The 21,834-nt window shown below is 39.2% G+C and overlaps 3 protein-coding genes and 8 non-coding genes across 13 annotated transcripts in view; all 11 read right to left on the reverse strand.

Annotated features, from left to right (window-relative positions):
* Positions 1-129: 129 nt before the first annotated feature.
* On the reverse strand, positions 130-6,069 carry calr (calreticulin). The gene is made up of 9 exons (XM_056378166.1): positions 5,796-6,069; positions 5,102-5,203; positions 4,184-4,387; positions 3,708-3,802; positions 3,214-3,423; positions 2,902-3,015; positions 2,133-2,276; positions 1,685-1,777; positions 130-1,492 (listed from the first exon to the last, which is right to left on the reverse strand). The coding sequence occupies exons 1-9, from the start codon at positions 5,887-5,889 to the stop codon at positions 1,271-1,273; spliced, it is 1,278 nt and encodes a 425-aa protein (XP_056234141.1). The 5' UTR covers positions 5,890-6,069; the 3' UTR covers positions 130-1,270.
* A 1,148-nt stretch (positions 6,070-7,217) lies between these two features.
* Positions 7,218-12,380, reverse strand: tor3a (torsin family 3, member A). Its single transcript, XM_056378167.1, has 6 exons — positions 11,973-12,380; positions 11,636-11,758; positions 10,399-10,664; positions 9,552-9,727; positions 8,865-8,989; positions 7,218-8,546 (listed from the first exon to the last, which is right to left on the reverse strand). Exons 1-6 carry the CDS (start codon positions 12,136-12,138, stop codon positions 8,299-8,301), a joined length of 1,104 nt encoding a protein of 367 aa, XP_056234142.1. The 5' UTR covers positions 12,139-12,380; the 3' UTR covers positions 7,218-8,298.
* A 1,089-nt stretch (positions 12,381-13,469) lies between these two features.
* LOC130171571 (small nucleolar RNA SNORD47) lies at positions 13,470-13,545 on the reverse strand. The gene has a single exon (XR_008828162.1). It is a non-coding gene; the product is annotated as a small nucleolar RNA SNORD47 (small nucleolar RNA).
* A 224-nt stretch (positions 13,546-13,769) lies between these two features.
* LOC130171566 (small nucleolar RNA SNORD78) lies at positions 13,770-13,835 on the reverse strand. Its single transcript, XR_008828157.1, has one exon. It is a non-coding gene; the product is annotated as a small nucleolar RNA SNORD78 (small nucleolar RNA).
* Positions 13,836-14,605: 770 nt separating this feature from the next.
* Positions 14,606-14,687, reverse strand: LOC130171563 (small nucleolar RNA snR60/Z15/Z230/Z193/J17). The gene has a single exon (XR_008828154.1). It is a non-coding gene; the product is annotated as a small nucleolar RNA snR60/Z15/Z230/Z193/J17 (small nucleolar RNA).
* Positions 14,688-14,822: 135 nt separating this feature from the next.
* Positions 14,823-14,901, reverse strand: LOC130171564 (small nucleolar RNA snR60/Z15/Z230/Z193/J17). Its single transcript, XR_008828155.1, has one exon. It is a non-coding gene; the product is annotated as a small nucleolar RNA snR60/Z15/Z230/Z193/J17 (small nucleolar RNA).
* A 166-nt stretch (positions 14,902-15,067) lies between these two features.
* Positions 15,068-15,149, reverse strand: LOC130171569 (small nucleolar RNA SNORD79). The gene has a single exon (XR_008828160.1). It is a non-coding gene; the product is annotated as a small nucleolar RNA SNORD79 (small nucleolar RNA).
* Positions 15,150-15,304: 155 nt separating this feature from the next.
* On the reverse strand, positions 15,305-15,387 carry LOC130171561 (small nucleolar RNA SNORD24). The gene has a single exon (XR_008828152.1). It is a non-coding gene; the product is annotated as a small nucleolar RNA SNORD24 (small nucleolar RNA).
* Positions 15,388-16,181: 794 nt separating this feature from the next.
* LOC130171567 (small nucleolar RNA SNORD75) lies at positions 16,182-16,250 on the reverse strand. The gene has a single exon (XR_008828158.1). It is a non-coding gene; the product is annotated as a small nucleolar RNA SNORD75 (small nucleolar RNA).
* Positions 16,251-16,750: 500 nt separating this feature from the next.
* On the reverse strand, positions 16,751-16,832 carry LOC130171562 (small nucleolar RNA SNORD74). The gene has a single exon (XR_008828153.1). It is a non-coding gene; the product is annotated as a small nucleolar RNA SNORD74 (small nucleolar RNA).
* Positions 16,833-18,759: 1,927 nt separating this feature from the next.
* Positions 18,760-21,834, reverse strand: part of osbpl9 (oxysterol binding protein-like 9) — a 31,003-nt gene continuing 27,928 nt past the window's right edge. For all 3 annotated transcript variants that reach the window (XM_056378661.1, XM_056378660.1, XM_056378662.1), the window contains 3 exons: positions 21,556-21,647; positions 21,297-21,432; positions 18,760-20,872 (listed from right to left, as the gene is read on the reverse strand). In XM_056378661.1, coding sequence (XP_056234636.1) covers positions 20,798-20,872; positions 21,297-21,432; positions 21,556-21,647 — 303 coding nt within the window. In that variant the 3' untranslated portion in view covers positions 18,760-20,797. The remainder of the gene's footprint in view (positions 20,873-21,296; positions 21,433-21,555; positions 21,648-21,834) is intronic.

Genomic DNA, 21,834 nt, shown 5'->3' on the forward strand with positions numbered 1-21,834 from the left:
ACGAAACAAATAAAACACCCTACAGGCCTGTGATATCCAGTTAGCCAATGAAAACAAAACATAACTGTTATATAAAAGACATAACAATAATAATAAATTAAAAAACATGAAATTGAGAAGCACATCAGCTCATTTTCTTTCAGTTGTTTTTATTGGACAGAACATCTGTCTTTTTTTGTTTGTTTGTTTGTTTTTTACACAGCAACATGAAAATCTTCCCACTTCAGTTACTACCATTAGTACAAAATGTATCTTTTACAAAAGGATCATCTTTCAGACTGTGACAGTATGTTGGGGGTACAGCAGTGCAGAGATGTTGGCATCAGAAATGGGGAAATTTGTTGTGTACACCAACAATGGGTAAACCATAAGTAAATGCGTACCGAATGAACGAAGGCTTTCCTGCTACTGGCGTGCTTTAAATGTACGTCTGAGTTTGAGAACAGTTTCTTTAGACACACAAGACTACAGTATGTGCATTGAAGTGAAAAAGTGTTAACTTTACAGTACAAAACTATGCAAGGGATTTCATCTTAAAGCACCCCATATTACCACCTTATGGACGACAGCTTTTTTGAACAGGTTGTCAAACGTATAGTGTTAGTCCTTTTGCACTCTTGTCCCCATGCCATTAACCCTTGTTTGGATCAGGAGAGGTTTAAATAAGAGTAGGCAGAATAACCTGCATAATGATGTCTGACTCTGTGAATCCCTTGATATCAACATGAAGAGGAACTTGAGACAGTAACAGGACTGACTACAAAAGATTAACAAAAACAAAAAGACATGAAACAGATTAATAAGACAAAAATAAAACACATGAGGTAAACAAAACATTTACACGGTATCATTCACATACCAAATATAGCTTTTCATGTCACCACAACATTATACTTCATTAAGACCCAGATTTTTCCAAACATAAATGACCATTTTTATATTTCTGGGTACAAATGCGAAACAATTTAGGTTTAGAATTTCCGGTCCTGACATTCTTTATGGCATCGTCATTCTTTTCCATTACTATTCCTCATTTAATAACGATAATAATAATAGTAGTTGCACATGGAAACAGGAAACAGAACAGCAATTGCCCTTTTTGCCTCATCCCTTGCTTTGTAAACAAAAAAACTAATGAAAAACCCCATCCCACCCAACCCCACCCCAGGGTGTCAGTCATGAGGGTCTGTCATCTCAGTCACCAGCCTTGTTCCAATGGCTCACTGACTCAGAGAGTCAGGTTCTTTTCTAAGCAGTTCCTGCACGGAGTTTATAACTCATCCTTGAGTTTAGAGTCTGTGCCTTCATCTTCCTCCTCTTCTTCCTCCTCCAGCTCTTCCCCCTCCTCCTCTTCGTCTTCCTCTTCCTCCTCATCTTTCTCCTCTTCCTCCTCGTCTTCCTCCTTTGCCTCTTCTCTCCTCTTCTTGTCCTCCTCCTCACGTTTCTTTCTCTCCTCTTCCTCTTGGCTTTCCTTCATCTTCTTCTCTGCATCCTAGGGTAGATATAAAAAGCAAATTTAAAAGTGATGAAACAATTATTCCTTAATGATTAAACGTCATGTAATGCAACAACCACTAAACACTGAAATTAAAGTTTGCATATCTGCATGTACTAAAGATGTATGAGCGGGACACATGACTACATGCAGTTTGAAAACTATTAAAGATACAAGTTTTGGGCTTACCTTAGTTTTACCCCATGTGTCGTTGCCTACTTCCTCTGCTAGGTTTGGGTCATTGGTGATCAGGAAGTTGTCAAAGATGGTACCAGACTTGACCTACATTAAAAAAAAAAAAAAGAAAAAAAAAGAATTAGCATATTTTTCTGTTGGGTATTTCATGCAGACAAACAATAGAAAAGAAAGGCTATGTTTTTCAAATACGTTTCCTCTATGTCCCTAGCATTTCCATTTCCCTTCATATGAAAGTGAAAAGAAACAATTTGCACTGACACAAAAAGTTGCAGCGGCTCCAACTCAAAATAAGACACAGCAAAGTGTGCAAGTAAAACTTTCCTATTTTTGGCTGTATATGATTAAACTAAAAGTACAAGTTAGTTTTAATTTAACAATTTCAGCAAATTGACTCTTTATTAAGTGGTAAATAAGAGAGTCAACTTCAGTATCTTCTTACCTGCCACAAGTCGAGTCCAATCACACCAATGCTGTTGTATTTATAGATCTCAGAATCGGCTGCGTACTCCGGGTTGTCAATCTCAGGGTGGATCCACTTGCCCTTGTAGGCAGGATTGTTGATTTCTCTGGGTTTCCACTCACCCTGTTGACAGCAGACAGACACAAAGCCAAGAGTTATGGTTAATGTCAGAGGAATCACAAAAGAAAATACATCTGCTGATTAAGAAGTTTCTGTGGAATAATTATGACCGCGGCTGGACCGAGGACAGGACAGTTAATGAGGCAATAACGCAACAATATGTCAACGTTTGTAAAACACTTTAGAATTTGGGACATTTAAAATGCAAGAAAGGATCCCTCACTGTATTTTATGATCTCAAACTTAATATTTTATCAATTATTTGAATCCATTCATTTATTATAGAATGGATTATAATTCAAGTTTTGCTCATATTGAAACACAGGCTATGTCCAAAATCACTCCCTCATCCACATCACTGAGAGGTGTAGTGTTGCATTAATCTGATTTTCACAGCTATCAAATGGTTAGGAGTTGTACTGTGGGGTTTTTATTACGAAGGTGTGTACTTTTGTTACATTGCATGAATCTTTGTGGGCACTATACAGGCCATTAATTTGATTTTACACTGAGAATTTGAGCACTCAAATTAAACGGCCCAAAGTGAATATACTGCACTAAGTAGCAAATGGAAAGTTATTTAAGACACAGGAGTCGTGTAGCAGTGTTATAATTATTTGTTGTTCACCTTGTAATCAGGGTTGGTGACCATAGGTGGCTCCCATTCTCCGTCCATCTCATCATCCCAGTCATCAGGCTTCTTAGCATCAGGATCTGGGATGTTCTCAGGTTTCTCCCAATCCTACACAAAATAAAAAAAATTAAAATTAAAATACAGATAGAAACATGACTACAATGAGGCATATCAAAAACATTTAAAAAAAAAAACATACGGGTTTCATAGAAATTAAGAGAATTTTGTCTGTTAAGATAAAGATAAGAAAGAAATAGACCCAAAAGGACTATGAAAAATATAAACAGATGGCTCAATCTGACTGACCTCTGGTTTCTTATCGTCAGGGTCGGGAATCTTCTCCCTGTCGTCCCAGTCCTCTGGCTTTTTGGCTTCAGGGTCCTTCATTTTTTTTGGAGGCAGGAAGTCCCAGTCGTCCTCCAGATTGCCAGACTCAACCTTCTTATTGTCGATCTTGACCTCATAAGTGTTGTCAGGGTTGACAACCAGCGTGTACAAGTGGGAGTACTCATCATCCTACAGAACAGAAAGGAAATGTGAGCAGCTATTGTGATTGGGTTTGATGCATGAATGATTTCCATATAATGTTTTTATAATGACATACACTTTCCACTTTCAACATGTACTTGCAGATTTGGTTTTATGATGTGCAGGACAATGGCAATTCTGCTATTACAAATCAGCCAAGCATTTGAGCAAACAACCTAAGGGCACATTTATTCATTCAAATGGGAATTAGAAAAAGCGTTTGCCATTTCCCAAATAAAGATTAAAACAAGAACCATTTAATGATGTCTCACCTTGCATCTGATGTCCTTGTTAATCAGATGGTTCTTGCCTTTGTAGTTGAAGATAACATGAACCTTCTTTGTGCCAGGGCCACAAATATCAGGACCTGAACAAACCCACAAATAAACAAGTGAAAAAGTGTTATCCAGTCCTTCAGTTACCAGCAGCACTTAAGCAAACACAAAGAACACCTCAAATTTCTATAAATTATCTATAATTTAATAAACTTTCAAAAACACTTTGCCAGACAAAATCTGTGCCTTTTTAAAGTGGGTGACAGTAAATCACAAGTGTGTGCCTATTTGTCTGTGTATAGAACTAAATTAAGAGCTGTAAAACTGTGCTGAAACATAATGACAAGAAAAAAATGCCACCAATGCAGATTTTCTGAATTGTCAAGGTGACTGGTTTTACAGAAGGCTAGTACTGTTATCACTGAGGAATATTCATAAGAGACATAGTCCTTTGGCAAACTGTCCAAACTTACCAAACATGATGTTGTAGACAGAGTCTCCATGCATGTCGTCCTGGTTGACGTCAGAGGGAAATAGTTTAATGTAGCCTCCACCACAGTCAATGCTCTGCTCATGTTTCACAGAAAACTGGATGACTAGAGGCTGGCCCTGGTTGCTGAAATCATCAAAACGGGTTGACAAGGCGTAGAAGCGGGCATCCTGGCTCGTCTGCAGACCTGCATTAGAAACAGTGTTACTGCAATGTGGCTACATTAAGGGAAAATCTAGCGTAAACCACAAGTCATCATGTTGTGTCTATAAAACTGTGCCGGTCATTTTGAATTTGTGAATTTGAACAAGTCTGCAGTTGAACAACAGACTGTTGTGATGATGTCATGTAGAGACAAATACTGGCGCTGCTCCACAGACAGTGAATAATGGAACAACTCCGAGACACTCTAACGGCACCCGTGGCGATTTCACTGGAATATGGGCACATTTCAGAATCACAGCTAGAGGCCCCACATTCAGGATAAATATCTCAAATTATAACAACACCTGAAGCCCCCACACTAGTTCAGTATCATCTGAACTCCAGTGCCCTCTCCAAAAAATGTCCATCACTTCAAGTCTTTTTGCTTTTTTTTGGCTGTGCATATGCATATTTCAGCTTGAGTGTCCCAACTAACTGGAATAAAATCATGTAACTACATCTTAAACACAGATCAGTGCTTCCTCAGTTATGTTGCACTAGCAAATCAAATCAAATAGCAGTCCGCTCTAAACCTGACTTAACATCCTTGACACAAGCTGCAATCAAACAGATGACATATACCCTTATGCTAAAAAAAAAAAATACAGCTTAACGACCAAAGGTTATGTGATTTAACCGTCTTGCATAGGGGCAACAGATCCACAGTATAACAATAAAAGTTAACCTTTCCACTCACCTTTGTCTTTCTCTGCATCTCCATAGAATTTCCCTGCCGTCAGCACAAACTTGCCATAGTCTGACTTGTGCTTGGATTCAGCCCAGCGACTCGTCCAGGCATCTGCGCAAACAATTTTAGGGTTCACATTTGAAAAAACTCACACGCTGCCAATCTACCACCAATGATGCATCAGTGCAGGTGCAATGGGAATGTGTTAGGCTGCCGGAGCCTGCATTGTGTTTTGCCTTCACCATCCTCACTGTGTCTGCAGTGAGAGTGGTGTTGGAAGAAGAGGACAGCTAGGTGAAGGAGGGGGGAACAGTGAATGACCAGGGCCAGAGATGTGCAGTAGAGGGGGGATGGGGAGGCAGCGAGGGTGTGATGATGGCTGGAGGAGGAGGAGGAGGAGGAGGAGGAGGGAGTGGAGAGGAAGGGAGAGGATAGGGGGGGTCAAAGATGAATGGCAGTAATGTAGACTAAATTCATCTCTATCTGTGCAGTAAGCAGACAATGCATCATAGAAATGGAGGTAAAATCACAAGATCACGTCAAAAATTCATTCATTAAGCCGACAACCCAGCAGAAGAGAAGTCGACCGGTTTTATCAGCTACTCTACACAACAATGTAATATCTGACATATTCACACTTTCAACAAATCACAACAAAGACAGTTAAATGATGAAGGTATAATTTTGTGTAAAAGGACCTCACCCCCGTCTTCAAATTGCTCTCGGAAATACACAGTAGACTCGGCCAGGGCAGACACGGCCGATACGGCCATCAAAAGCAGCGACAGGGCTGTCATTGTGACGACCTGAAGCACCCTGTCAAATGAACAACTAACTAACTATAAACACAAATTAATCTAAATAATGTGGCAGCACGACGCAGCACCAGTTGTTTATCGGTCCAGACTGTCATACAGTGATGTTACAGTAAGAAGCACCGGGACACCGCTGCCGCTCGCCTCTCGGCTCGGAACAGATGTCTGAATCTGATTGGACGTCAGCATCGAACCTCAATAAGGAAGCGTTCCCGCACTCAGCCAATCACAGGAGAGAAAATCTTGAGGAATAATCGACGTAGCCAATGGGCGCAGACCACGCGTTCGCTTGATACACGCCCAGGGAAGGGTGATGCGCCGCGAGTGAATCACATGAAGAGAATAAATCACAATAAACACGAATAAATAACATGAATAGATGTTTTGTGTGAGTCATTTAAATGTATATGAAGCTAAAAACGTTAGCTTAGATAGCTAGCCTAGTAAAGTTTATTTATTGTTTAAAAGATTTCAGATTTGTGAAACCTTTATTCTATTTGTCAAAACACAAAAAGGACCAATTTCACTGCTGTATTGCCATGCAGACTGCAATGGACCAGGTCTAGATAAAAAAAAAAATCACCACAGCTAGACAGGTAAAAATAAATAAAGAAATGAATTAATTAATTAATTAATTAATTAAAGGATTCACAAACGTGAAACAGTCAGTTTCTCTTGGTTAACGTTGCCCAGATTTGACAAGTGTATGTACAATGGTTTTGGAATTGACATTCTTCTGCTTTTATTTCTTTTTCTCTCAGTGCCATTTAAGTTTCCCTTAACTGCTGAATCAGAAGCTAACTTCAGTTTCATAAATAGTTTGATATATGCAGCTGTGAAAAACATGCTGATTTTTAAAGATCCCCTCACGAAATCTTTTGACATATAAAATACTGTATTTACTTGTGTCTTCAACTACCAACTATCTTCATTATCAACTAATCCCATTATTTTCTTGATGTTTAAATTCCCTTTTTTTGTCCAACCAATGTTCAAAATTAGTGAAAGTTATTCCATTTACTGTCATGGAAGACTAAAAGAAATAGCAAATATTTGCATCGGGGGAAGTTGTAAAAAGTGAATTTTTGGTATTTAAACCTAAAAAGTAACTCAAGCAATATTTATCAAAATTGTAGCCAATTATTATTTGCTCTTGATTTATGTAGGAGGTTTCTACCAAACCTGGCATGAGGCGCTTCCATTAATTATGAAAAAGAAAAACAGAAGGCACCATGCAGAACAATAAACACATAACTGAGATTTTTGACAAATGAATCTGTTCATATTGTTGCATTAAATAAAAACAGCCGTTGTTGGTTTACTGTGGGTGTTTATTTCCTTAAAACAATGTCTGAGATCATTTCTTTCCACATTGTTCATGTGTTGTGACCCTTTGACCTTTAGAGAGCAAAATCTCTAAAGCAGACCAACTCAGACTGGTGTGAGTGTATGTGTGAGGTAAAGCAAGTCAATGAACAAACTATGCCCCAAAGTAACAAGGTAAAATTCTGTATATGAAGCAATGATGGCTCATAAAATTACTGAGATCAAAAAATGAATTATTAAAAGCATTATTCTTGAACATGTTGGAACAAAAAAAAATCTCATTTTCTAATAGATTCAATGTTAATGACACCTAGTCCCACACGCTTTTTCCAGTAACAATTTCAAGTAACATTTCCATCAGTGTTGTTAGCTGTTATACAGTCAGTGCTTCACACCTCAATGCCATTTAATGTTCATTAGAAGCCAAGTTAATGGCTTACAGAACTACTAAATGTGCATTTAAGTCCACATAAATAATCAGGTACAGAAACATGTTCAAATATGGCACGAATGATGTCAATAAATAATCAGTGCTAATATAAGCACAATGTCTGACATGCAAATACCAACACAATAAGTATGACCATATCTTAACATAAGAACAACTGTTGACTTTGTGACTTTGGCCAAGGTGAACAGACATAAATAATGTGACATGACAAAATGTCTATCAGTATTCCTCTATAACATACACTGCACAACCACTAATATCGTCTTCTGCACTTCTTCATCTCGACACTGTGAGGATTCAAACCAGGCAGGTGAAGAACGGCTGGTACACTGCATATGATGACTGTCTGGCATGAACACGTTTCCTGCGACACTACATATGTCTGCTGGTGAGCCACGCTGCTACCCCCACCCCCCTTCATGCTGGACCTGCCCTACTGCCTGGCCGTCTCTGAGGGACCTGGACAGACACATGTTGTATCTGTGGGGGTGGGGTGAGGAGAGTATGTAGTGCTGAGCAGAAAAGACACATCTCCTCTGAGGCTCTGTATGCAGATGGGCTGGTAAAGCAATCTCACACCTCCTCCAGGTCTCTCTCTCCATCTGTCTCTCCTTCTAAGGGAGAAAGAAGTTGATCCTCTGGGGTATGGACTTGCATCCCTGTGCTGAAAACAGTCTCTCCTCTTTGGGGACATACAACATCGCCTTGGCCACCTCATCCAGCGTAGCTTCGTCTGTCTCCAGACCTCGGGCTGCGTAGGCATCCCGTGCACAGAGCTTGATGTGGCGGTACTCCAGAGGCAGGAAGGGCACAAAGAAGTCGATCAGGTGGCCAGACATCAGTTCGCTCTGCGCAAACCCACCTGGGAGAGAGAACCACACAGAAAAATTGTTACAAATTCCCAAACACAATTCAAGTTCCACCAATCAATGTTTTTATAGCAAGGTATAAAAGACTTGTGAAAGGGTTGTTTGTACCATTGATCCCGCCAAGAATCAACACCCCCATAATTGTTTTGGTCTATCAGAGCAGTCAAGTAATTTTAACTTTCACTGACCCCTATCACCTATGTAAAAAATACATGCAGCGCAGACAATAACATAGGAAAATAGTTCACGTCCTGAAATGGCAGAGAATTGAAGTAAACTAGTAAAATCACTTCTCAATTACTGCTGCATACCTTGAGACTCCATAGTTTCAGTTCGCAGCCGATGCTCCAGGTCTTCCATACCGATGTCTTCTCGATTCTGTCCGGAGTGCCAGAAGTCCAACGCTACGTCGTTGATTGTTGCCCCACCAATATTACTACAGAGAAGACAGAGAGGTTGTTATGTATTTTGTTAAATATAGATTATTCCTGGACAAATGATCACAGATTACGGTTGGCTGATTATTAAACTTTTTTGCTTGTTGTGTTTAAATATATTAGCTTCATACTTAAACATTGACACTTAGTTATTGTGACACAAATTTATTTTCTGTAGAAGCGAATATTAATTTCAGCGAAATGTAGTTTGACTATTAATAATAAAGCAAATTCAACATGATGACATGATTGTTAAACATGTGATTTTGTATTTGTTACCATAGAGTTTTAGTGATCCCCGGCCTCTCCTACATCATATCACTGTAGTGAAAAATGCCTTTCTATGTTTGACTAAACAGATTATCTGTCTGCAGAAATCGGACATGAGTAATATAAAACATGAAAAATCCATAAAGAGGGCTGATGCGACAGAGGAAGAAACATCCTTCATCACAGATGAGCTGTCAGAATATCTGTGCCAGAGGTGTAAGACACTCTGAATGGCAGCAAGTTTCTGACCCAGCTTCAAAAGACAGGACATACCTGAAATAAAGGACCAACCTGAGGAAGAGGAAGATGGCTCTGCGGTAGCTAACGCCATCAACATTGTCATAGTGATCCATGTAGGGCTTGATGGCATCGATGAGGCCTGGGTGAAGCTTCTCAGCCTCGTCGAAGATGAACAGAGTCTGAGAGCAACGCAACACCATGTCCCGGATTGCTTCTCGCAGCTGACCCTGGATACAAGGAGGAAGACCAAACCATAGTGTAAAAAAAAAAAAAAATCACTAAAATCTCTAAATATACAAAAGAAAATGAAGACACTGTTTTTTTTTCATTTTTTCCATTACACTTTAATCATAAGAGAAAAATGTAATTTAAAAGAATTTGCTTTTTTAATTTTGGTATTTATTAATATTAATATTTATTACACAATGGAAGAGCTGTGTTTATAAGGGACACCTATTTGAGACACGTAGTCACAGTAATATATCAGAATTCAGAGTCCACGTTTACAAATTCTGCAGATTCTGATAGTATCAGTATAAAGGTTATCCTGTGTACTATACTCTGTTGAATCTGGATTCATTTATGTAGTAATACTGTGTCAACACAATTATGAAACCTAATGTTAATTGTGTAAGATTGTGTTTAGATGGGACCATGTTGGCATCTGTGCCCTGGTTGGACAAACGCCAAGTTCCAAAAAGCTGTGCGTGTCAGTGCTTGTAGGATCAATGTCTGATTTGAAGCACCCGTCCAAAATGTGATCGTTATCTTTCATACAATGAATTACAAAACACAGACTAAACATCTAACTAAGCAAATGGGAGTCCCGAGAACACTACCAGCATGTCCCTGGAACAGAGCAGCTGACTCTGTGCCAAGTGGGCTCTGTATGCCTTACCTTGTACGTGTCCACCAGTCTGGCATGTGGGAAGTGGAATGGGGCAATGAACAGACGGACACACTCACTCTTCACCCCGTCACGATACAGGTTATCGGCGATGATCCGGGCCACAAAGTTCTTGCCGGTGCCGGACCAGCCATGGAAGGAGAGGGTGAGTGGCTTGTTGGACTCTGGGTTGTTGATAAAACCCTGGATGGCTTTCAGTACCACGGACTGAGCCAGGTGCTGTCCGTGGAGCTTCGTCTGAAGGTCCCTCGCCAGACCTGCATAATGTGTGCAAAGAGGAGAGTGAATGACAGTGACAGATAAAGAAAAATCTAAGAAATAATGCAGGGCTCTGATTAAATACTCAGATTTTTGAAAAGTATGCATGGATATGAATGTTTCTTCAAAATATGTGACACACCAGCTAATAACTTTTTCATCTACTTGGTGTAATTTGCATTCCCTTCTAAGCCAGATAATTTCAGCAATAGTATTTACACTTGTTGCTAAAGCACAAGAATTTGTATTTACTAGTTTATGCCGCAAAGCCCTGATTTTCAACGATTATTTTTTCAATATTCTGTGACAATATTCACTCTCTGACATTCTTTCTCACATGCAACGACTTAACGTATTTACTTATACAGCTAATGGACAGCTAACAAATGGCATTAAACTTTCTGACCTCTAGTGGGTGCAACTACAACAACCCTGCTAAAGAGCAAAGCACTCTCCAAGAGTTCTGCTTAATTCTAAAAAATATTATTAAAATATCTGACCTTATCTGTGGTGGCAGCCCAGTGTATGGACATGTCATGTGTTCACATCAAAAAGAACATATTACATAAATGTAGGTAAGACAATTAAAGCAACTTTCATTATTGCTTTCACTGTTATAAACTGACAGGAGTCACTGATGTCTGGCTGAACATAGATGATAAACTGTAAATCTATAACTACTGTAAAACAAGGTGACAATAGAACCAACAGGGAAGGTGAAGAAATAAGACATGACATTTTTTTAAAAACAGACAATCCTCTATCATGAGTGTGGGGGAGTGAGGACTATTTCACAACACAGACCCTGAATTTAAAAAGAAAACATGTAAAAAAGTAAATGAAATCTTCCACAGCCATATCAAGACAGTACGTATATATTTGCAGGCTCACTAGACTAACCAGCACGCTCACACACATCACAAGGACCATATGTGCAGACAGTTTCTACCATCAAGCTGGAGTGTGATACCTGTGATGTTGTTGGTTATCCTGCAGTCTCCAGATTCACAGCACTGGCCCAGACTACAGTACCACTGATGCAGCAGGCTAATGTAGTCGTGAGGAAAACCTGCCCAAAGGTCCCTGGTAGGAACTGCTCGCATGGACAGCAACACAATAAATCAGTTTTTATAACAGTGCTGTAACCACTGAGTAACATATCAATACTATGCTAATCAAAACGGAGGGTAATGTAACATGCATAATGGGCAAGCTATAAATGGTGGTAAATGTGACTGGCATTATATAATAGCTTATGATAGCTTTCGTTTTCGCAAAAATCATTTTAAAACTCGTATTTCTCCTACCTTGCTGTGTAGCATCGTCTTGGTTGGGCTGACACTCCCCCTCCCAAATATTGCAATAAATGTAATTAAAATAATAAGTGGAAACATTGGAGATGCTGTCGAACTGGAAGAAATCGGCCTGTGCGTTCAGAGCCCCGAGCAGAGGCAGAAACCACCGCACATACATCGGGGAGGAGGCTGGTCCGAGGCGGTCAAGACGAGACTAGAGACCGAGACCAGATTTTCTTCTCCCATTTATGAGAACCCGGCCGTCTGCTAGCGGCCTGTACCGTGTGGGGTAAGTCCTCCTCCCCCCGCTGTAGATGACAGCGAAGGAGGGGCGCTTGTCTTACGCCTATGTGCAGCGCTTGCAGGCGGTCACTTAACTCCGCCCGTCTTTAAATGGTCTGCTATTAACCGCATTCATGGACTTATTAAACTATAGTCCACGGATTTGCAGCAAAGGCAAATCGAGACACTGGTTCGTTTTACCTAAAAATATATTACAACATGCAGCCGGCCCGCGAAAGGTAAGCCGGGAACTGCAAATAAAGTGACCATTGCTAGAATGGAGGGCACAATACAATGTCCACCCTCAGACTCTTTTAGATGAAGGGCTAGGGCTGTCCCACTGTGAAATGATTGCGTGCAGGCCCTCTAAAACACATTTTGAGCCTTTTGTGCACTTTTAAGTCTGTACACTGCCTTAGGGAATTACCCACAGTTCATAGCGTTGTGACGTTAAACACGGGGTTACCGTGGCTACCAGGGCACGCCCGGAAGCGTTAAATGCCACAAAACGAATGAAAAAAAAAAAAAAAAAAAAAAAAAAATATATATAGCAGGAAAGGCGTGAACCCTCTGCTTTATAACCTCTTTGAACCCGTGAAACTTCTCGCACTCTTACCAGGTGATAAATTAATGAGAGTTAACAGCTTAGGTCGAGGCATTTCTGACCATATTTAAGAGCCAGAGGACAACTAGGTAATTTCCCGTGTCGTCTTTGGCATCAGAAAGTCAAAAAGGTCGGCCAAAAACATTTACCCATTCAGTTAGCACTACAGTATTATGTGTCAACATGAATTTCATAATCCAGTTTATGTACTAGTTGGCCACAAGGAAGAAAAAAAAGCGCAACACTGCACGTTTTGTTGGTACAGACTGTACTTTGGACACAGCACAAACAGCCATAATATTTTAGTATTTATTGGCACAATGTTGTAAGACAACTGACACATGATATAACAGGAGTACAGTCAAATCTAACAATTGTTTTCATTTATCCTAGAGTCTAACAAGGCCAATTCATCTCAAGACCAATCTCCATGGACTTGTTGGACAGCCGACCCTCAAAACTCAAGTATCATTATCCAGACAAACCAACTTCAGCAGGCTCACTTCGGCCCTGAGACGAGAGCCTCAGGTTTTTGCATCCACAATCCTAAAGGGAACAGACATATCTATTAAAATCAGGGGAAAGGAGCAACACAAAAAACCAAACACATTTGATGACCACACAGCCTCAGACAAAAATGGAACGGTAAGGGTTATAATCAAGAGTAATTCATTTGGCAGAATCTTTTCATCACAGGTAAGGTGGTCGATTTGATCTTAAATTTATGCCAGCCACTGAGAAATTTCTGTCAGAAACTTCACTGCTGACCAACAGCAAAATGAACATGGGGTGCTCAAATTAGTTCAAAGACCATGAAGTGCTTACCAAGCTCAGTCTGATAGATGTAGCCCTTTCCTGGAGATGAGAGAGAAACAAGCTTATTACAAGTCAGTGACTGGTTGATTAAGATTTACTTCAACAGGTTACTCAGTAACAGATGTTGTCCACATTTTAGTTCAGGTCAGACATTTGTTTGGACATCACTGAACCCATTAAAGTTTCTGTAGAAGTGCATGCATTTTCAATCTCACCTCAGTCGATCTCATCTTTGCTGTTCAAGCTGGCTCAGAGAGCGATTGTAACCTGAAGATAATAGAAAAGTGTAAGTTAAATATGCGCATGAAGTGTCAGGATGACAGTTTCTACATTGACCAGGTCAGCTAGAGCTAATATAACAGACTCCATGATTTACAGTCAGTCTTCACTTAGTCATCACACAGGCCAGACTACAGGGATCACCACAAGGTTCACTACAAGATCCCAACTAATGTACATGTGCAGCTCTTTCAGACCCAGGTGAGGCAGCACTCAGGGGGAGCTGCCCCCCCTGACCAACTACACTCTTAGTCATGCGATTGAAAAATATGTAATTTAGGATTAAATGCAACTGATCTGGGTCTGAAGTGCTGGAAATGCTGTTGATTTTCATACTCACCTCATTTGTGTGACATCTTGTGCAAACAACCGTTATGCCATTTGGTCTGCAAAGTTAGAATAGTTTGTAAGTTAATGATTTTTTAAAAAAGAGGGAGAGTTCTATTCCTAATAACCAGATCAGAATAAAATTACCTATTTCCTCAACTGGATCAGAGACCTGATTCAAATTCATCACATCTGAATGATTTTGTGCACACAATGTTAACATGAAGTGATACTTACCAACAAGACTGAAAAGTCAGCAAAGGTTGCATGTCTGGTGAGAAAAGAGGAGCACTTAATGCTTTGCCTTAAATACTTCAGGGCTTATGAACAATTGCAGCTGACACATCAGCTAGGAGCGAAAGACAATAGTAGTTCTTCACAGTTTAATCTGCTGAACTATGCGATCATCATTATGTCAAGCAACACTAAAAGATCAAATTAGGTCAGCCTTTCAACTCACCTTTGTCTTTTGCAGACAGCCAGTCATTTCTGAAAATGAAAAGAAAAATTAAAAATCACTTCAATAAATCAAGTAGCCTCATAAGTGAGGGAGGCCAACACATCAGATAGGAGCGAAAGACATATTTCTTCGTCACAGTTATCAGCTGAACTATGCAATCATCACTGCATCAGACCAGTTTGATATTCAACCAGTAAACTCTTAAAGCACAAACTCACCTGAAGCTGAGCCAAGAATATTCTAACCATATCCATGAGTACCAGGACCATCTGCAAGTCAAACACAAGACATAAATAAAAACCTAATATATAGTAAATATGCAAGCATTTCTTAAATCAGTACTGCATCAGAAAAAAGTCATCTTTCACTCTTTTTCAGAGAGATTCCCATTGTTTTAAAACAAAAGTCATCATTGACAGTTTGTTGTGGGGACAATAAGTCAAATAAATTTTAGTTCCATTACCTGTTTGATGTTGTCCAAGAGTCAATTCAGTGACCATGACCACACCTGCAGGAACACAACATAAATGAGCAATCAAAACAATAATGTCAAGGTTGGAGGTATAAACTTAACAGTGCCTCAGATAATGTAACATGGTGGGTACGAGTATCGTCATCCATCTTGTCAAGAGTAGCAAATAAATGTCATCACAGCAGCACAGTGGTCACATATAGAATAAGAGACTGATGCTTCTCTGGGTTGTGTAGCTAGTCCAGCCATAGCTGCACCTCAAATGTTTAAATCTGTAGCACACCAAGACTGCAGTAATCAAATGATGCAGTTGAGTTTTGACACCCATCAATGGCAGTTAAGCAAACATGGATCCAAAACCCAACACTCAAATCCTTTGTGGGGTTCCCCCCCTCACCTAGCTGTCTAATGACAGTTGCCTGGTCTCCTGGCTCAATGAGGCAGAGATGGTACCATCCTGATCATGTGCATGTGTAATGTGCCTTCAACTGGCTCAAGGTTAAACTTTACATTTTAGCAGTTCTGGTGCAAGTAGTTTCCAAGAGGACAATAAGCTAACAATTTAAGAGATGCAACCTTGAGCTCTCATAAAGCCACATTTTAAAAGACTAAATTTAAAGCATCCAAAAAAGAAATGGTAATTGGAAATTCTAATGGAATGCATACCGGTTAAAGATAAGGGTTTTAAGTCACTGTTCATCTGTTGCAGACTGCTGATCTCAATAATAGGGCTATTTTGTTACAGTTGCTGAAATGTTAAACTATCCTCAAAGAATTGCCCAAAAAAAACAAAACGCCCAAGTACAGATACAGGAACACCTCAGAGAAGCATGAATCCATCTAGACAGCCACACTGAGCAACACCGTGCCTTACCTCCTCCAGTTACATCATGTCTTCCGATTTTCCTGAAACCTGAGGACACACACAATTAGTACTATACTGCCAAGATCAGAGAGCAGCAAGTACAGCTCAAATAGAGAAGTCTCAGTGTAAAACGACTCAGAAATCACTTCTGTCCACTACTCTTATAACAAAAATCATCAGTGACTTCCAGTTAGGATAAATAGTTTAAAAAAAAAAAAAAAAAAAAAAAAAAATATATAAAAAATTTCCAATTACCAGTGCAGCATTTGATGACGTCTAGAACTTGGACACATCCTTTTAAACCTGAGGAAAAGAAATGCATTTTAGTAACAAATCTCTGACACACCAACTGAGTGGTACCAACTAAACTCATTACCAGTGTATTAATGAACCTCAGTGAAGTATTTTCATAAATCACTTCCAACCAGTAATCTTTAACATACGACCATAAACGAGCATTTCTGGTTCCTTACCGTATGTCCACCTTCATGGTTCAGAAATCCTGTCGACGGGCCTGCAAGCACAGACCAGAAACATTATAAACTTAAGCACATAGATTGTTTAAAATATGCAGTTCTGTCGTCTTGAATATTAAACATTAAATCTCAAATACTGTTCGCCCTGCGGCTAGCAGCATAGGAGCTTCGCATCTAACTTAAAATGGCAGCATACAGCATACGATTGTCCCATGCAGTCAGAAATGTTGGCGTTTCTTCACATTTACTCAGATGTCCCTACCAACATTTATTTCATCATATAGCCATGGGGCAAAGCTGCACTCAGATAGAAGGGCTGATTAGCATCATTAGCAACATGCGTGATACAACACGTGGCTGAGGCCTGTTCCTGCTGCTAGCATCAGTTCACTACTTCACACGAAATAAAATATTTATCTGAAACAACAGCACATATCCAGCGGGATAAACATACACATTACAAATCTACAGACATAAAAAACGGCTTAAATAAACAATTAACCCCGGGTAAAAGGCCACATCCGCAGTGAAAAGGAGAAGGACACACTTACCTGTCAGACAGCAGGAGAATGAGAGAGGGCAGAGGGTGCAAGGCGCTTTTATACGAGATGTCGCGAAGCATGATGGGAAAAAATTGTCCGATGACTAGCGCCCCTGCTCGACCAATGACCAGAATTAAACCAAACTACAATTATATTTTGTGAAACAGAACAAAATAAAAGGTAGGTAAATAACGGAGGTGGACGATATGGATATATTATTTTTCAGTTTATAAGTTTATAACTAAAAGTAGTGACTAAAAGTAATTAAGTCTAATACAACAGCCCTGCCATAAATCCAACCTTCATGAAGTTTATAATGTTCAGTTCGTGTCGAAACTGTGTTTTTTTTTCAACTTTATGGTCATTTCGGGGGAATGATTTTTTTGTTGTTGTTATGCTACTTACATTTCATTTTGGAGGATGTAGTTCATGTTGGTATTGAACTGTACTGCGTCACACTGATAGCTGTTTCTATTATTTTATCCACCCCATTTATGTCAGTTAGAAATACCTCTCTATATAATGCACTACAATTCAACAGTGCCACACACTGTAGTGTCCAAAATAATCATACAGTTGAATCAATAGCTCTCTGCAACAGTTTCAACACAAATTGTACATTCTAACCTTCATGAATGAGGATTTATTGCATCACTGTTGTTTTAGCCAGGAGTACCTAATAAACTGCCAACTGAGTTTCTCTAGAAAATCAATTGAGAAACTGTTTACACACACACCAAGAAAAGTCATTCAAAACTTTGTTAGTGTATGTGCTATGCAGGCTTCAACTTTCCACATCACACTTGTATAAGATCCCTTTTCCAGTGTCAAATCCACAGGGCACAAACATCATTCTGCATGTTGGAGATCAAACAATCAAAAGAAGTAACACTGACTGAAACACATCTTTGAGTGGAGGAGTTCTTTAAATATCTAACGTATAAAACTAGTTGGTCACTTTAATGCAGAAATCATATATAAATTCTTGATCCACAAGGAGTTGTGCTTGTATAAGTGATATGGTATATCATCTCATGATATCTATCCACTACTACCACTTAAAGAAAAGTATAATCAATAAGTAAATGTTTTACAGTGAAATGTAATCCAAATATATTTATTCAACATATACCAAGACGAATGCTGAGGATATTATTTTGATGGCAAACCCCAAGGGGTCCAAAAAGATGCAGGTTCACTTTGTCACTCGTTTAATTGGTAATTAACTGAAAATTAACAAGGGATTTGTACCACTAAAGCACAATTTCAAGTAAGATCAGTGCTGCATTATAATCTAATCTTCAGAGTCATGCACAGAGGTCAAATCCCCTGGACACCCACACAGTTGTTTTGAAATGCTGTTTGGTTTTAAACCTGTAGTCAAGTGATAGTGGGGTGGAGTTACGCTGGGAATATAATGATGCAAATCAGCTCTGTGTACTAATAACGAAGATAGTCGAGATTAGTATTCCCACTGTAACAACTGCATCAAAAAAACTAACAGAGGGGTGATGGCGGACATGTCAATCAATGTCATGCCATGTCATGACGTGTCATGTGTGGCCAACGACGTGAATTCAAGTGACATGCAGACATATTCTTCCTAAAGAAAAAACTAAATCTTAGCTTCCTCTCTGTTTTAAGAAGATGCTCTTTGAAAGAACCATGACAAAATCTCACAGGAATAAACTCATGGAGATTTAATATTATGCATCAATAAACAGGAGGATCTGATACAATCAATGGTTATGATCAGAAGGAAATAAAAAATACATTTGTTTTGATTGCTCTCTATCAGGCGATACTGAGTGATACTGAAATGTATGGCAAGGCCTCGATTCAATATAATTTACAAAGACAAAACATGGAGGAAAAAACAAAATAATAACTTTAAATTTAGCTTGGACTCAATTTAATTTGGCTTGTTTCTAAAGGCATTTTTGTCTGCTTTAGAGGAGGATTAAAGTCCAAAGCAGCAAACACACCACATACACAGGCATTTATTTTCACCTAGTGTGTGACTGGATGCGCTTACAACACCAGGAATGTGGCTTTATAGATCCCTTCACCAATTAATTGAATTCTAAAGGTCCTTTACGATTCATCTGAATCAATCAGCTTACTTAATGTAATGGCCAAATATCTATGAGACAAAATAATGAAATTGCACACAAAAATAACACGGGAGGGCTGTTACGAGCTTGCTACAGCATTGAGAGATATTCCCAGGCATTTTCAGGTGAAAATTGTTTATTTTTGTATCTCATCCAAATATGCCTCATTTAGATCCAACCCATGTAGCTGTAAATAAGAGAATGAATGATGGTTCGAAAAAGCATAGGTGTACAGTAGGATAAATATTGCCCTCTATGTGGTTCTTATCTTGAAAAACATTGGACAAAAAATTAATATTACAAGACAACTGAACCGGTAGAACAGTCTGGCTCCTCATTTTCACTCTCCTCACCCTCTGACAACACGAAGAATGGACGTCAAAGTGGTCCACTCAGACATCAGGGATTTTGGAGAGGATACCAAGATAGGTGATGTGCAGAACAAAAGGGAGACTTCACAGACTCAGTCCTAGCTTTACGTCCTCATTGTGGACCAGTGATCCAGAAAAGACAAAAATATGTAAACAATCATTTGTTCATAAATGCCTTCAGGTAACATGGAAACATTTTTAGAGGATTGTTTGTTCTCTGTCCAGATCAAAGTCCCTTTTGCCTTTTCTTTAAACCTTTTTGGCATAATGGACAACCAAATTTGTCCTTTTGACTGGCAACGTAAATTATTTCTATCTACATTGCATATATTCCATAAACCTATACTATGGGTTATGCAGGGCTTTGCTTCTGGATAACACTTGGGACACAGAACAGTGTGAAGGACCAAATAGATGTTAACTTAATCAAATGGGTAAATGGAATGATTGCTAAAGATGTAAAGCCATCAAGTTCATATCCTCAAATATTTTACACTATTGCCAGAAAAAAAAGAAAAAAAAAAAGAACGTTGAAAATAAAAAAAGAATATATATTCATATATCCATCATATGTATATCATATCTATATATAAACAACAGTTATAATTAGTTGCAGGCAAGCAGAGAATTTCTCCCCCGCCCCTTTAAGATTCATCCGTTCCACCGTTATAAGGCTGTCAGACTCTCAGAGGGGGCAGCAGCTTTTTTTCCTCAGTCACCAGATTCCCTGAGATGTAGAGCGCTGTTTTGTTTGTCAAGGTTTATTTGATTTGAACACCATCAACCACACACCCCTTTACAACCCCCCCAAAAAAAACCAGTGTGTTGGGAAATGAGTGCTGCTCTGTCGTGTGGAGCTGATGATGGGTGTGGTCGTGAAGCTGACGGACAGAGTCGAGAGACGAGATGCATCGGCGCTCCCGTCTCCACTCTGCGCTGCCGAGTCTCATGTTGGCGGGTATCGGTGGCGGTGGAAGTGAGATTGCCCAAATAAGGAGAGGAGGTTTACTAATTTTCATGTTACATCTTTGATGCTTTTCCATTTGATTTCATTCATTTCCATATGGTTGTTTTACAGTCAAATGCAAAGCTGTGTACATATTCAATCATCAGTCATTCCAAGGCTTGGATAAGAAGTGGTTTTGCAAAAGAGTTCTTATGAAGACTCTGCTGTGTGTGCATTTCTTTATGCATATGTATGTGTGTGTATCAGAGTGTGCGTAGTCTTCTCAGTGCCTCTGAGAGGCTAATCTCTTTAATAGAGGATCATCGTAGACCCAGCACTCCCCATCCTCATGGAATAGCTGTAGAAACGCACAAACAATAACAATTATTACACTCAGTTCATCTGAAACATCTATTTTAAAATAAAACTACAATATCATCTGATATTTCTAACACAGATCTCTGTCTACCTGTGAAACAGAGGTCTTGGATCCGTGTATATTTCAAGTACATTGTAAGCTTTCTGCCATCATTTTCCTTTTATTTTGAATGTTATTGCCAATGGGGACTGAATACAAACTGTGAACTTAAAAATAACTCAAATTTTAACTTTAATTTTTGCTAATGTTATCTCATTATGTTGTATTCAGATTCAGTCATTTGATGTCCAAAAAACAAGAATATATAGTGATTGATAGGGAAAAAGATGCATGTCAAGGTCTCTTCTCACACAGTGTTCATGTTCTTTGAGGCAGCTAAAAAACAAAAGGCAGGCAGACTCACCCTAGTCTCCCACTGCTGCTCGTTCTCCTTCCTATCTCTTGCTTCGGCTCTCTGTTTCTCCTCCAACCGGTGTTTGGCTTCTGTTGCTGCATCAATGTCTTTCAGTTTCAGGTTCAGCGTCACATCTCTCCACAATCTGATGAATTAAAGAGTTAAAAGTCAAATACACAAACAGGCTGGTATTTCTCCAAGTGAAGCATTTTGTTTCGGCATCCTTTCCTAAACTGGTTAAAGGTTACGAAACAATTTCATTTCTCACCTTCGGGACTCATACTCGAGTTGGTCTTCCAGCTTTCTCACTTTCTTCTTGATGATACCCATCCTTTTAGTATCTATGAACACTGTGTTCTCCTAGAAACACACAAAATGCACATTCATTCATTTTTTTATGTTATTTACTGCAAAACTGCTTCTTTAGTAGTTATTCCTCAGTGCAGTACAATTTTACGAGTTTCCCCTTAGTGATTATTGTCTAATCTGATGAATACCCTCCACCCACCAAAGAAAAAATTTTAAAAAAGAAATAAGAAAAAGAAAT

The sequence above is a fragment of the Seriola aureovittata genome, chromosome 6 (assembly GCF_021018895.1).
Source record: "Seriola aureovittata isolate HTS-2021-v1 ecotype China chromosome 6, ASM2101889v1, whole genome shotgun sequence".
NCBI classification, from domain to species: Eukaryota; Metazoa; Chordata; class Actinopteri; order Carangiformes; family Carangidae; genus Seriola; species Seriola aureovittata.